Source organism: Paraphaeosphaeria sporulosa, assembly GCF_001642045.1.
Source record: "Paraphaeosphaeria sporulosa strain AP3s5-JAC2a unplaced genomic scaffold CC84scaffold_6, whole genome shotgun sequence".
NCBI lineage: Eukaryota > Fungi > Ascomycota > Dothideomycetes > Pleosporales > Didymosphaeriaceae > Paraphaeosphaeria > Paraphaeosphaeria sporulosa.
In genome coordinates this window covers 1,291,355-1,303,453 of record NW_017253365.1, presented here as the reverse complement: position 1 = coordinate 1,303,453, position 12,099 = coordinate 1,291,355, and the positions used below count along the sequence as shown (strand labels likewise).

At 54.5% G+C, this 12,099-nt stretch overlaps 6 protein-coding genes across 6 annotated transcripts; 2 read left to right on the top strand and 4 right to left on the bottom strand.

Annotated features, from left to right (window-relative positions):
• Positions 1 to 18: 18 nt before the first annotated feature.
• On the bottom strand, positions 19 to 879 carry CC84DRAFT_802995 (uncharacterized protein). The gene has a single exon (XM_018187479.1). It carries the CDS (start codon positions 631 to 633, stop codon positions 148 to 150), a length of 486 nt encoding a protein of 161 aa, XP_018035143.1. The 5' UTR covers positions 634 to 879; the 3' UTR covers positions 19 to 147.
• Positions 880 to 1,126: 247 nt separating this feature from the next.
• CC84DRAFT_1092976 (uncharacterized protein) lies at positions 1,127 to 1,951 on the bottom strand (the record flags this gene model as incomplete). Its single annotated transcript, XM_018174496.1, has 2 exons — positions 1,127 to 1,640; positions 1,695 to 1,951. The coding sequence occupies 2 exons, from the start codon at positions 1,949 to 1,951 to the stop codon at positions 1,127 to 1,129; spliced, it is 771 nt and encodes a 256-aa protein (XP_018035142.1).
• A 101-nt stretch (positions 1,952 to 2,052) lies between these two features.
• On the top strand, positions 2,053 to 3,345 carry CC84DRAFT_1165155 (WD40 repeat-like protein). The gene has a single exon (XM_018178654.1). It carries the CDS (start codon positions 2,249 to 2,251, stop codon positions 3,251 to 3,253), a length of 1,005 nt encoding a protein of 334 aa, XP_018035141.1. The 5' UTR covers positions 2,053 to 2,248; the 3' UTR covers positions 3,254 to 3,345.
• CC84DRAFT_1121456 (uncharacterized protein) lies at positions 3,296 to 5,408 on the bottom strand. The gene is made up of 2 exons (XM_018175611.1): positions 4,887 to 5,408; positions 3,296 to 4,466 (listed from the first exon to the last, which is right to left on the bottom strand). Exons 1-2 carry the CDS (start codon positions 5,235 to 5,237, stop codon positions 3,438 to 3,440), a joined length of 1,380 nt encoding a protein of 459 aa, XP_018035140.1. The 5' UTR covers positions 5,238 to 5,408; the 3' UTR covers positions 3,296 to 3,437.
• Positions 5,409 to 8,733: 3,325 nt separating this feature from the next.
• CC84DRAFT_1218200 (uncharacterized protein) lies at positions 8,734 to 9,565 on the top strand (the record flags this gene model as incomplete). Its single annotated transcript, XM_018182974.1, has 3 exons — positions 8,734 to 8,739; positions 8,794 to 9,385; positions 9,438 to 9,565. 3 exons carry the CDS (start codon positions 8,734 to 8,736, stop codon positions 9,563 to 9,565), a joined length of 726 nt encoding a protein of 241 aa, XP_018035139.1.
• Positions 9,566 to 10,470: 905 nt separating this feature from the next.
• On the bottom strand, positions 10,471 to 11,917 carry CC84DRAFT_1165152 (mitochondrial import inner membrane translocase, subunit Tim17/22). The gene is made up of 4 exons (XM_018178653.1): positions 11,667 to 11,917; positions 11,504 to 11,599; positions 10,891 to 11,409; positions 10,471 to 10,805 (listed from the first exon to the last, which is right to left on the bottom strand). The coding sequence occupies exons 1-4, from the start codon at positions 11,736 to 11,738 to the stop codon at positions 10,767 to 10,769; spliced, it is 726 nt and encodes a 241-aa protein (XP_018035138.1). The 5' UTR covers positions 11,739 to 11,917; the 3' UTR covers positions 10,471 to 10,766.
• Between the last annotated feature and the right edge of the window lie 182 nt (positions 11,918 to 12,099).

Below are 12,099 nucleotides of genomic sequence, written 5' to 3'. Positions count from 1 at the left end.
CGTAATAGTCCTCCAGCTGGGAGCTCTGTTTTTGGCGCTTGCGTTGTTTTGTGGCAGTGAGGAGCATGGGGTCAACCCACACCTCCTTCCTAATTAGGCAATTCTATCACCATATTACGGCTCAAAAGTTACTACGGACGGTTGCTTTTACGGCGAAATTTCTATACGGTACGGACCGCCCAAAAACACCGTCGAGCCGTACCGTAGTCTCCGTATTACCGACTGTTGGAAGCGCTGATCCATGGTATCAGCAGATCGGACTCGGGACTGAGACTGGGGCATCCTGACCCAATCCCTGAGTTCCGTGATGTCGTACCCTCGCCTCGTCAAGCACAGAGAGTCGTGTGGCTCTGAACCTCGTTTGCCGCAGAAGAGGCACGGATTGGTGGTGATTATATGCGGGTTCATAATGACTATTTCAAAACTTCTCAGAGTGAAATCGTTTCGGTTGAACGGAGGCTTAGAGGATTGGGGTTGATGCAAGGCGTCGAGTAGCCGTAGTAAGACAAGTAGTTGAGAGTATAAGTGTATGAGCGAGAAATAGTAGATATTTGCGGTCTTATGACCATAATTTGTGGCTGCGGTCTTCACGTTTCCCTTGATGATCTTGAATGCAAGGTTGGAAGTTGACATTGACGTGAGCCGTTGGCCATTGCGGAGTCTCTGGCATGTTGGCAATCCGTATTGGAGACAAACGGCAAGCTGAAGCAGTATGCTGAATACGACTACTGAGTGCACTGCCACAACCAGGGCGGACGTGAATGTAAGCTGGGGTCTTCTTAAGATGTGTGAACACCGAGCGGTTGCGTTGCCGAGAGGTCAAGGTTGTGGGGTATAGAGAAGTTGCGTTCCGAGAATTATTTTGGGTGACCACGTCCCACCATCGGCAAGTACACATGAGCAATGTTAATTGCGATGCAACTTTTGTACATTGCAACTATTCCATTTTCGTGACGTGAGCCGTGAAGCTATTCTGCGCCGCTGCTGAGCATTGTTCCCAAGCTAGACAAGGGCCATACATACGATTCTGCCGAAGCCGCCTCTTACATCTACGTTCCTCATCTCGAGTGGCGCCTTGCATCCAAGCTCTTAGGGTATCTCATATTCCACACTTCCTCTCTCCCGTCTATCCCGTCCTCTGATACTTCTCCTCGTGACCATTCACGCCATTGGTCGCACTCTCTTCCTCATCACCCTCCCTCGGCCTCACAGTGCCCGCTCCAGGTCCCAACTCCTCGCCGCCAATAACCATACCCCCCTTGAAATTGCCATCCTCATCCACAAATTCGTCCATGTTGTCCGCAGTAATCCAGCCCGTCGCGCCAGGCTCACTCAGATCCGGTGCAGCCTCCTCACCATCTTCCGGATCAGGATGCAGATCCGCGCATGTGTTCATGGCAGCGAAGATCTCTTGGACGGGCGAGGTCTGCGAGGTGTCGGCATGGTGGCTATGCGGGAGGAGGATGATTTCGAGGACGTCGATGTCTTCGTCTGCATTTACGGTCTCGGCGTCGTTGAGGGAGAGGTTCATGAGGAGGGCTTCAACACCGTTCTTCTTTGTGATGCCGTGGAGCGCAATCGAGGGGTAGGGGATCGAAACGCCGGTGGGATTTGGTGCTTTTTGGAAGAGGATGAGGTTTCTAGGCGAGCGAGTTAGCGATTCTGTATAGACATGACGAAACGGGGAAGCGTACTCTGAGTTTACCCACGCCTCGACGTCCCTCACGAGCACATCATCCTCACTCGCGCCTTCGGGCTCGGAGCTGAACTTGGCGAATGCATCGTCTGACTGGAGTTTGGCCTTTGAAGCGGAGATGTTGAGACCTGTTTGGTGGACGTAAAGGACGGGCTTTGCGCCGAAGAAGGTCGAGGGCGTCTGCTGTTGGTGCTCTTGTAGTGGGGTGAAGTCGTCTGATTTGGGTGCCGTGGTGAGGAGTCTGAGGGACGACATGGTAGGCGATATAGTCTGTGTATGGTGGAATCAATTTACTGCTTCGAAGGCGAGTTTCAAATGTGCCACCTAACGATTGCGTATGAATAAAGAAGAAGACAGCACGTCGCGACAGGCAGACTTTCAAAAAGTCGCCCGAAGATCCGCCGAACGTCATTGCTCCGGGGCGGGGCATCCGCCTCCACTTTCATCCTCACACTCTCACGCAACACGACATCGCGGAATCGCTTCGTCGTCATCCACTCCTTGCAATCATGCCTTGAACCGAACACCCAGCAGGCCTGCATCTTGACCACAATGCCGTCCTTTCCCACAACCCCCATCGCCAAACTCACCGGCCACACGGGCCCCGTCCACGCCGTCGCCTACTCCTCCTCTCCACATTCGTACATCCTCACCGGCGCCGCGGACCGCACAATCCGCTTGTATAACCCCTCGAAAGCACCTCCGTCCTCTGTCGCGCCCACCTCCTCCGCCGCATACCCGCCGGGCCTAGTCACAAAGTACAACGCGCACGGCTACGAAGTCCTCTCCATCGACGTCAACGCCGCAAACGACCGCTTCGTGAGCACCGGCGGTGACAAGACCGTCTTCCTCTGGGATGTGCAGACTGCGCAGACGGTGCGGCGCTTCACAGGCCACGCTGGGCGCGTGAACCGCGGCGTCTTCGGCGGCGAAGGCGATAGTGTCATCGTCTCCGCGAGCTTCGACGGGACAGTGCGCATCTGGGATGTCCGGAGCAACTCATACAAGCCCATCATGACGTTCAGCGATGCCAAGGACAGCGTAACGGATGTGCTTGCCTTCGATGGCGAGATTGTATCTGGCTCAGTGGACGGGCGGGTGCGTAGCTACGACTTGCGCACCGGGTACTGCGAGGTCGATGTCATTGGGTATCCGGTGACGAGCTTGACGCTGTCGAAGAAGGGGACGGAGGTCTTGGTTAGCTCGCTGGATTCGACGGTGAGGCTGATGGATCGGGCGAATGGGCAGTTGTTGAAGGCGTATCGCGATGAGGCGTTTCTGAATACGGATCTGAGGGTGCGCAGCACGTTAGGCTTGAATGATAGTGTGGTCTTGAGTGGGAGCGATGACGGGATGGTATTTGCGTGGGACTTGCTCGGGGGGACTGCGTTGCACAAGTTTCGTCATTCGGAGTTGCGGGAAGTGAGGGGCACCGCAGAGAAGAAAGAGAAGGGTAAGAAAGACATTGTCTCTGCTGTGGCTTTCTGTCCTAGTAGGAGAGAATGGGCTAGTGCGGGCGGAGATGGCAACGTCGTTGTGTGGGGAACAGACAGCTGAGAGTTAAGACATGCATGACGGATGTAAGAGTAGCCTTTTGTTCTAAGATACCCCCTGAACCATTCAAATCTGTTCATAAATTCTATCGGACTTTTGACCTCGACGCCACAGTAATGCTTGGTATCCCATGACATCCTAAACCCACAATGCCCATTCATGATCTCGGAACATCCGTCTCCATGCCCTAATTTCTCTTCTTAGAATTGACATTCCTTCCCGCGCCTACCGTTGGCCTGCTATCAGTCTTGCTCCTGTTTCCCGTCAAGATATCCGGCAAATAATCCTGATCCATTGGGTCCTTCGCCTGGGTCCTCTTCCGCTCTGCCTGCGTCTTTTGATACTCCTTCTGGTCCTCACTGAGCACCAATTCCCTGCCCCACCCACCCTTCCCGCCGCCCTGACCCCTCATCTTCCCGTTGCTCGTCCCTCCCACCGGCTTCGGGATGCTGTACTTGTCCCCACGCTTATTGTACCGGTACTTCGTGCTGAGATGGATTTGGAATTCGCCCTTCGTGTTGGTGCTGCACGACACGCGCTGGAGTGTGGGCTGGCCGCAGCGCGGGCAGAACTGCTTCTCCATTTCCCGCGTGGTCAGAAAGCACGCGTGGCAGCGTAGGATGGTGCTGCGGGCGTTACGGATGCGTTGCATCGAGGGGGAGAGGAGCGACAGATTCATCTGCAGGAGGACGTTCTGCATGGCGAAGTCGGTCGTCATGGTTGCTACGGCGAGCTGAGGCTCCGAGGCGTCAAGAGGTGTGTCGGAGGTATCTTGCTGCTGGTGCTTGGATAGGGTCTCTGGAGTAATCCACTCGCTGCCATCTGATTCTTCGTCGTCATCTGTGGTAGGTGGAGTGGGTTGCTGGGCTGTTGTGGGCAGGACTTCATTTGTTAGAGCCTCGCGTTCAGCGGCTCGACGAGCGAGGCGAGCTTTTGCTGGATGGACCTTTTTCTTAGCAATCTCCTGCCAAGGCTCGTCTGTCTCTTGCTTTGGTGCTTCTGGTGCTGTCTCTGGCTCTTCTGTTGCTCTTCCGGATTCTTGAGTCGATTGCTCAGGTTGCTTGGTCACCTGCTCGGGCCCTTCTGTCGCTTCCTCGGGCTCGTCTGCCGCTTGCCCAGGCTCCCGAGTTGCTGAAACTTGCTCTGCGTTATTCATGGCTACAACCTCCTCCTCGAGGTCTGTTGGGCTATTCTCGATGTCCGTTTGGGCAGGCTGCTCTTCCGGACCCTGAGACTGTTTAAGAGCCTGCTTCTCGGAGTATAGGCGAGCACGGCGGGCCTTTTTGCTGTTAACCTTCTTCTGCTTTGCCTTGGCGTCACTAGGCTCCGGAGTATCTGGTAGAGGACCCGTTGCGCCACCCTGCTTTGCGAGAACATCTTCCTGGTTGACAAAAGTTACCTCGTCGGAGGGTCCCTCTGATATTGCAGCAGGTTCAGGTGGAATTCCTGCGACGGGCTGCCCGGGCCCGACCACGAGTTCTCCTTTCGTTTTCTGCTTACGCTTCAATTCCGCCTTCCTCTCACGCGCTGCTGCGTATTCCGCCTCTTTCTTTTCGTCTTCAGCTCGCTTCTCAGCAGCTTCCTCGTCGGCCTTCTTTTGCTCTTCCTCTGTTAGCTTCACCGGTCCTTTGGGCACACTCCTCAATCCAAATGACCCGCCATGCTTCTCGCAGTACACCTCATAAGCCAACGCCAGTATACCTAAATCCTGCTTGCTCAAGACCGGGAAATCGCCGGTCTTCTTTGCGAACTCTGAAACGGCATCAAAACTAGCTGGCGAGGGCGTCTTGACGTTCAGAAAAGGCAGTAGTGTGGTTTCTACCCTTGACCTGGTGACAGGGTCGCGGATTTCCGCAATGATGGCCGGCGTTGTGTACAATACTTCTGCTGTGTTTATAATGGTCGATATCGAGACGGTATTGTGGATCAGCGGGCCCGTGTCGATAATTATCGAGTGGACAGGTTTGACGCTATTTTGAGTCGCCATGGTGGGGTGATTCCGGATTTTCGCTACTTCGTCGCTGCAGTGTGCAGAGTAACGCGAAGCGATGGTTGTGTCTGGTATTTGCTCTTCGCAAGGTGCCTTGTGCGTTGAACTGATTTTTGGAACGGGCGTCGACGATGGAGGTTGTGCGCACCACTTTTCAGGCAGATTTTGTGACAGAGGTGCGTTTTGTGGGGAACGGTGTGATTGGGGAAGGTACGATGCTAGCTGATGACTAAGTACCACCAGCAAGGGGAGGCGCAATCTGATCGTTCTTGCGCTTTAGTTCCCGCTGCTCAAATCTGACCTCTCAAGCACTGACCTCGAACGGTCCTGCAGACTTGCAGCATCGCTCACCATCTTTCCCGTCAATTTGTCCCACTCCCTCGCTCCATGGCGTACATGGAATACCTCACCATGCGAACCCAGAACCCACTCAGACAAGCTTATCACCTTCCGTCAATAGTGACTGCGCCTCTTGGGGCCGGCTAACGCTGTACACTAATCCCTGCTTTTGCGAGACCGACCTTGCGGTTCCCAATTACTCACCCTCCGTCGAAGATATCGAAGCCAAAAGGAATACACTCTCGAGAACTCAAGCCTACCTGAATCTCAACGGCTCTGAAATAGCAATCGGTAGAATGAGCGCGGGCATCTTCTGGCAGCCTCGATGGACGAGTGTTCAATAGCAAGTCGCATGAGAAATACCAGATTTGACTGCAGGATGCGGACCCCCACCAAAAGCGGGATGCGGGTTGCGGGTTTCTCTTTTTAGGGGAGCTACGATCGTGACGAAGAGTTCAGCTGGCCAATTCCACTTCAATGTCAAGATCGATTCACCGTGCTTCTGGTCCATTGAATCCGTGGGCAACGCACGGAAAGAAACCTGATCAGTCGACGCTTGGCACAGGTCCCGTCATCACGATCACGCCTGGCCATAATGGACAGAGGTCGTCGGTGTCCTGCACTAGGCTACCAAGGGTATCCTTTTGCTCTCACAGATTCGTTTGTAGGATTGTTGGCCAGCAAGCGTGCTCTGGCGCCGATGGAACAAAGGCATCCGCCATGTCTCTGGAGTATACGATCCATGCTCTTCAATATGTGACAACATGTGCAACAGTGATTGCATCATTGGCCTAACATTTCCAAGTCACATCTTTGTCCGACGGCCTATAATTGACGATTCTATGCCTCTGCAAGGGTATATCGGTATCGTTCCAGCTTCGTGCAGGCTTCCATTCCCAGGTTTTGTATTGAATCCCACCCTCGGCCCTCGGCCCTCACCGTGCAAGCGACCACTGCCTGCGAGAACCGTTGTTTTGGACCTTTCTGTTGGCTCTTCCTACGTCAGTGCCAATCAGCTGCATTTCTGGATGAAAGCTTGTGGCTTCAGCACCTGGGTCGACGAACGCGTGTTCGGTGCCTAAACTGTTGTAGTGGGACATCGTCATTCGGTGACCGACTGTGGTTATGTGGGTGGCGAATATACGACTCGTTCAGGCAAGAATAAGTCGAGACCATCATCTATGATCGTTGTTCGACGAGGGAGCAGGGTCGCTGCGGCGGTCTCCTGAACCCTGTGAAGCGTTGCGGGGCCGAAGGCAGGCTTATCGTTCCTCTGCAGATCTGTCTGTACAAAGCTCAGCAACACCTACATCTGCTTTCTCGACGGGAATTACAGTTGGCTCGTATTGTAGCGGCACGAGACCCTCGTTCTACGCTTCCCCCTCGCATCGAATCCCAAACTAATGACACTTAGTAATGCTGTACGCATGACCCTACGTTGGTCAATCTACTAGTAATTTGTTTCGGCAGGTTGCGTGCTGACCGGTGAGCTCAATCGCGCAAAGCTCAGCACTTTGCTACATGAGTGCAGGTAAGGCGGGGAGCATTCTCTACGTCCGGCCAACCGAATCTAGACTTCTAGGAAGATGCTTCGCGCTATTGGCCATCGGTCGGCGAGTCCGAGGCAGTCGGCGCCAACTCTGGAAGAAAGGACGTATCTGCATCGAGCCGAACGAAGGTCATTGAAGACAGTCCGCTGCACATGCAGCCTCATTCGCTCTGTGGAACTGAAGCGGCTCAAAATGCGACCCCAGGGTGGGTGGAAGAAGGCAACGAGGCAAACGTGCAGAAGTAGCAGCGGCAAAGGCTGTCCATAAGCCCTGGAAATACGCCGCACGTCCAGGGCAGGTCAGCCGATCCCTGGCCGCGGAATCCTACTTATTACTGGCCACTCCCGCAGTTCTGTAAGATAAAAGGTGAGTAGAACACACTCAGAAAACATACTGACGGGAAGGAGCTTACTCGTTCTGTTCTCCGAGTAGATCGGCCGATGTCCGGGATCGTTTCACACCACCCAATCCTCGCTCGCTGCCATTGCCGCCCGACTAGGTCTGCCGGTATTCCAGTTCGCCCGGCCACTTATTTATAGTTGGTGCTGGCAAGCAGAGCCGCATAACGCATCTCTTCCGCCTTCATCGATGTGCATGCGCCGCAGCTACGTCCATGTCGCCCAACCCGCCACCATGCGATTACGGCCGCTGCTAATAGATGGTCGCCAACCGAGCATTTGAGATGCAGTGCGAGCCCTACTGTTGTATGTCAACCACGGTCTTCCTCGGTTCAACACCTGAAACATCCGCATAGGCAAAGCGAACAGAGTAATTTTCGCGATGGATGCAACAAGGAACCGGTCCAGAGACCAAGGAGTCTTTCCGTTCTTCCATACCGTTCGGCATGCGTTAGGCTGCAACCAACTATTCGCCAACGGCAACATCGAGTAGGCGCTCCGTTAGCACAAGGTCCCACCCGAATGCACCTTGCGGAGGCGCTATCGACCTGCTGCTGGTTGGTCCACGCAAGCAGTGGTTGCATGCAGCCAAATCATTGTCGCTGGGGATGAGCGGTCGGTTTACCGCATTCATTTCGTGAGGCAGCTGACACGGCTACAGCTGCGGAGAGCTTTGGCTCATCTACGGCGCGGCACCACAAAGCTACAGTTGGAAGCCTTACACAACAGTGATTTCGGGCACTCTAGACAACATGCCTGGCGACGAGAACTGCTCGCTACCACACAGATGAACGCAAACAATGTGGTCAGCACCTACACGATACCGACCTCGAGCAAGACGCCAACACGACACGGCAGTACTCGTTCCCGCAGCGGGGTAATGGAAGTGTCGCCGGGATGTTGCTCCACTCCTGCAGCCGAAAAGGAATATCGCCGCACCCTCACCCACCCGCGCGTCAGACCTTATCTGCGGCTTGCTCTAGCCTCAATCACACCACGGCTACGCGGGGTCGTCTGATCAAGTCTATGGGATACTTCCCTGCCCGCAACCGATGCAGCAGAGCCGCATCTTCGGCGGTAAAGGATAAAGGACTGGTGAAAGTGGGCAAAGATGACCACCACAGCAAGCGAAGTGCGCTTTGGGAAAGCCTGCCGCTAAGACCTTGTGCCGAGACACGCTGCAGGGAGTCTCGAACGTCATTGACTATGTCGGTTAGTATGTCTTTGATCGCTTGCGACCGATCGAGCTGACTTCTCCCTTTCAAGCCAAACTTCATCTTTCGAATCGACGAGATACGCGAGAGCTTACAAACGGCCGCGTCGTATGATAGATATGGAATCTGGAATCCTTCGACCGATAGTGGCGGTAACGAACGCATGAACGGTCACGGCGCAACTGGCATGTGGTGGTATTGCAATGGTCAAAACATACAACGCTTGAATGTCAATGCGCCGCCTCATGGATCATCACACTTCCAGACTTTCTCTGTCTTTTACTGCGATGGATTCGGTTTCTGGGTTTTACGAGGAGATGCGACTAGTCCACCTGCTGCAGAAGCGTGGCATCCTCTTTCGTTTGATTGGGATGAGCATGATTACTCTGCCTACCTAACCAACGCGGGTTACCAACGCACACTGAGAGTACAACGGAATGACCAAATGTGGCCTCGGATGCTCCTACCAACCACTAACCAAGTTCCACCTGTAACCACGAGTCAGAGATACGGTGGTCTGAAGGGTGACCTTGCTATTTTCTTGGCTCTGATTGCTCTGTCCATGGATCGACCGTATGTGCCGCACGTGCTGCCGCAAATGTTTGCTCGAGAGGCTTGGACAATACATCAACATCCCCATGGGCGTGAGTCGTAACACGCCCTTGCGTCCTGACTTCCGTCCACTGACATAATCAGGTTTGAATCAAAGAGGTGTAGTCGTATACGTTTACACTGTCCCAGCATCATGGGACCCGACAGGCAAGTCTACGGCAAAGGAGCTCAAAAACTACCAAGATGGCGTGCATGGAAAATACTACTATTAAGATACTGCAGCCGTCGGCGTTGAAGGACATCGGCCCCTGCCAAGACCTGCGGGACGAACCGTTTGCGTACCGTATCCGCGAACAGGTGTTCGTTGCCTGTTTGCCTTACCGACTTGAACCGCAGTTCCTCGTTTCGACCCCCGCACGACCATTCTATGCCGGCAGCCGGTACGGTATCCGGTTGGAGCATGAACCACGAATTTGTATAACACCGAATTACGTTTTATCCGACCGCGACGATACGTCTTCTTGCTCAAGAGTTCACCGGACTGACTTCTGTCTTTGCGGTTTTCATGGCTCTCTTGTCTCGTCCTCCCGCCAGCCTATATACGTTACCCATCAACTACTCCGCTCATTATCAGAGAGCATCGTCCGCTCAATCCCTGCATTTGGTGTAACTTCTCCGCTGAATACGTATCTCATTGACCATCGACCTGTCACCTAATTTGATACCATCTCATTCCTGACGACCTTACGAATACCAATATGTGGATCTTGATTGGAATGGTGGACGTTGGTGTCTTGACTTAGGAAGAGATTACCTGCCAGGATAATAGCTTTACTTCTATAATACCCAGCAATACATTGGTTATGATATTCAATTGTTCTAGTTTCAGAAAGCGCAGTCGATGCTTGCAGGCCTAACGCGAGCTTCTACCAGGTCTCGGTTCCTCGACAAGCTTACGCGTACGCTGACTACGAAAATCTGGAGTCGCTTAGGGGCATGGGTACCCTACTGAAGCATCAGATGCTCGTGAATGATTCGAAGTCACCTTCTGCATCGTACCGCAGCTCACAAAAGCCAAAAGTCTAGGCTGCCTGAACCAGGTAGTTACATGTAGTGAGCAGCGCGTGCCAGTCCTAGTGCCAGTGCCAGATGGATGTCTGTTCGTGGGTTAAGGTATCGAGTATAGTCATCGTATTCTCATAACCAAGGTCTGCTCTCTTTTATTATTCCATAGACCTCTTCAGATGGCATAAATACAGGAAGCAACGCAAGGTTCTGTCGAACCCGCATGATGAGATTTACCCCATGACGCCGCCCAATGCTAGTCTATCCAGCGACATCTCGAAAACACACACTGTACAACATATAGTACAAATATCGTGGCCGTCCACCTATCCATCCGTCGATCAACCCCTCACTCCCCCTGGTCGACCGCTCCTTCAACGGGCGTTGTCGTGACATCCTTTGCCCTTTCTACGCAATCGGCCGACTCCGCTCGTCTTCGGGCATTCTCTGCGCGCTGGTTAGCCTTGACACCCTCCCCCCTCATCCTCCACAGATACTCGAGCCTCCCCTCCCCGTCCGCCCGCTCACTCACCATATAAGCATCGATCGCCGCGCTGAACACGGCAAACCCCGCACACCCCACCGCCGCCGCCTGCGGCCCTGCGTTCCGCGCCAGCACACCCCCCGTCAAACACCCGCCCGCAACACCGTTCCATAGATCGTTCTTCGCGCGGAGCCCTTCGATCGCGCACTCGGTCCCGCTGAAAATGGCACCCACTTTGGCGAAGTTTTTTCCAGAAGAGAGGGAGCTGCGATACATGTCGCGGAGACCGTGTTTGAGCTGTTGGCGTAGGGGCAGGTCGGTGAGGGGGACGCTGCCGGCGGGCGTTTGGACCATTTGGCCGGCAAACGAGGGATGTGTGACGGTTGTGGAGGCGGTGGATGTCGCGGTTGAGGAGACGGCTGATGCGGCGGCAGGCGTCGGTGCGGGCGTGGGTTTTGCGCCTGCGGCGGCGGTCGAGGTTGCGTTTGTTGCTGCTGCTGCGGCGGCGACTGGGGCGGGGGCGTTGGGGACTGCGAGGGGCTGTGACATGGGCGTGTCGTAGCGCATCTGCGGTGGGCTTTAGTATGATGCTCTGCTCTGCTCTGCCCTGCCCTGCCCTGCGCTTCGTCCGGGTCAAAACTCAGAGGGACAGAATACTCACCGACGACATGAACAGTCCGAACATCGCACCCAGGCCTCCACCCATAACACCCGCCATCACCGTCTTCCCCACACAGCTCTCCATCGATGCTTGCATCTGCACTCGCATTAGTATCCTGCCTTTCGAGATCCTGCGCCTCGCGCCTTCTAACGTGGACCCGTACCATCTTCACCATCTGCGCCTCCTGCTCCGACATCCCCGCGTTGGGGTTCATTCCCGGTGGTGTGAAAGACATGGTGTATGTGCGGAATGGGCCGGTTGGTGGGGGTGTTGCACGCGACGGGAAAAGTTGCGATGCGATGCGACGAGAATGGAACTTTTGCGGAGAAGGCGCGGAGGACGGGAGGTGCCGGATTGGGCTTGGCGCCTTCGGACCCGTTAGGACTGCGCGAAGTGCGGTAGGACTCGGCACGGTCAACGGGCCCTGGTTTGACTGGAGCAGTGATGCTGATGCAAAGTCGTAAGTTCTCGATGCTGACAGAGCAGCATCAGTTGGTCGGACGGTCGCGAAGTCACAAGTTCCCGATGCTTCCAGATTGTTATGGAAGTTAGTTTTACAGTCGCTGTTGCCTCGATCCTTGACCGCTCGTTTGGTA

Excerpts from the sequence above, each read along its gene's own strand:
- CC84DRAFT_802995 (XM_018187479.1), bottom strand. The coding sequence starts at position 633 with ATGTCAACTTCCAACCTTGCATTCAAGATCATCAAGGGAAACGTGAAG.
- CC84DRAFT_1121456 (XM_018175611.1), bottom strand. The coding sequence starts at position 5,237 with ATGGCGACTCAAAATAGCGTCAAACCTGTCCACTCGATAATTATCGAC. Across the intron at positions 4,467-4,886 it reads GGTCATTTGGATTGAGGAGT|CAGCCTGCCCAAACGGACAT; the intron begins GTGCCCAAAGGA and ends GGTCCGGAAGAG.
- CC84DRAFT_1165155 (XM_018178654.1), top strand. The coding sequence starts at position 2,249 with ATGCCGTCCTTTCCCACAACCCCCATCGCCAAACTCACCGGCCACACG.
- CC84DRAFT_1165152 (XM_018178653.1), bottom strand. The coding sequence starts at position 11,738 with ATGTCTTTCACACCACCGGGAATGAACCCCAACGCGGGGATGTCGGAG. Across the intron at positions 11,600-11,666 it reads AGGCGCAGATGGTGAAGATG|ATGCAAGCATCGATGGAGAG; the intron begins GTACGGGTCCAC and ends ATGCGAGTGCAG. Across the intron at positions 11,410-11,503 it reads TCGGACTGTTCATGTCGTCG|ATGCGCTACGACACGCCCAT; the intron begins GTGAGTATTCTG and ends AGCCCACCGCAG.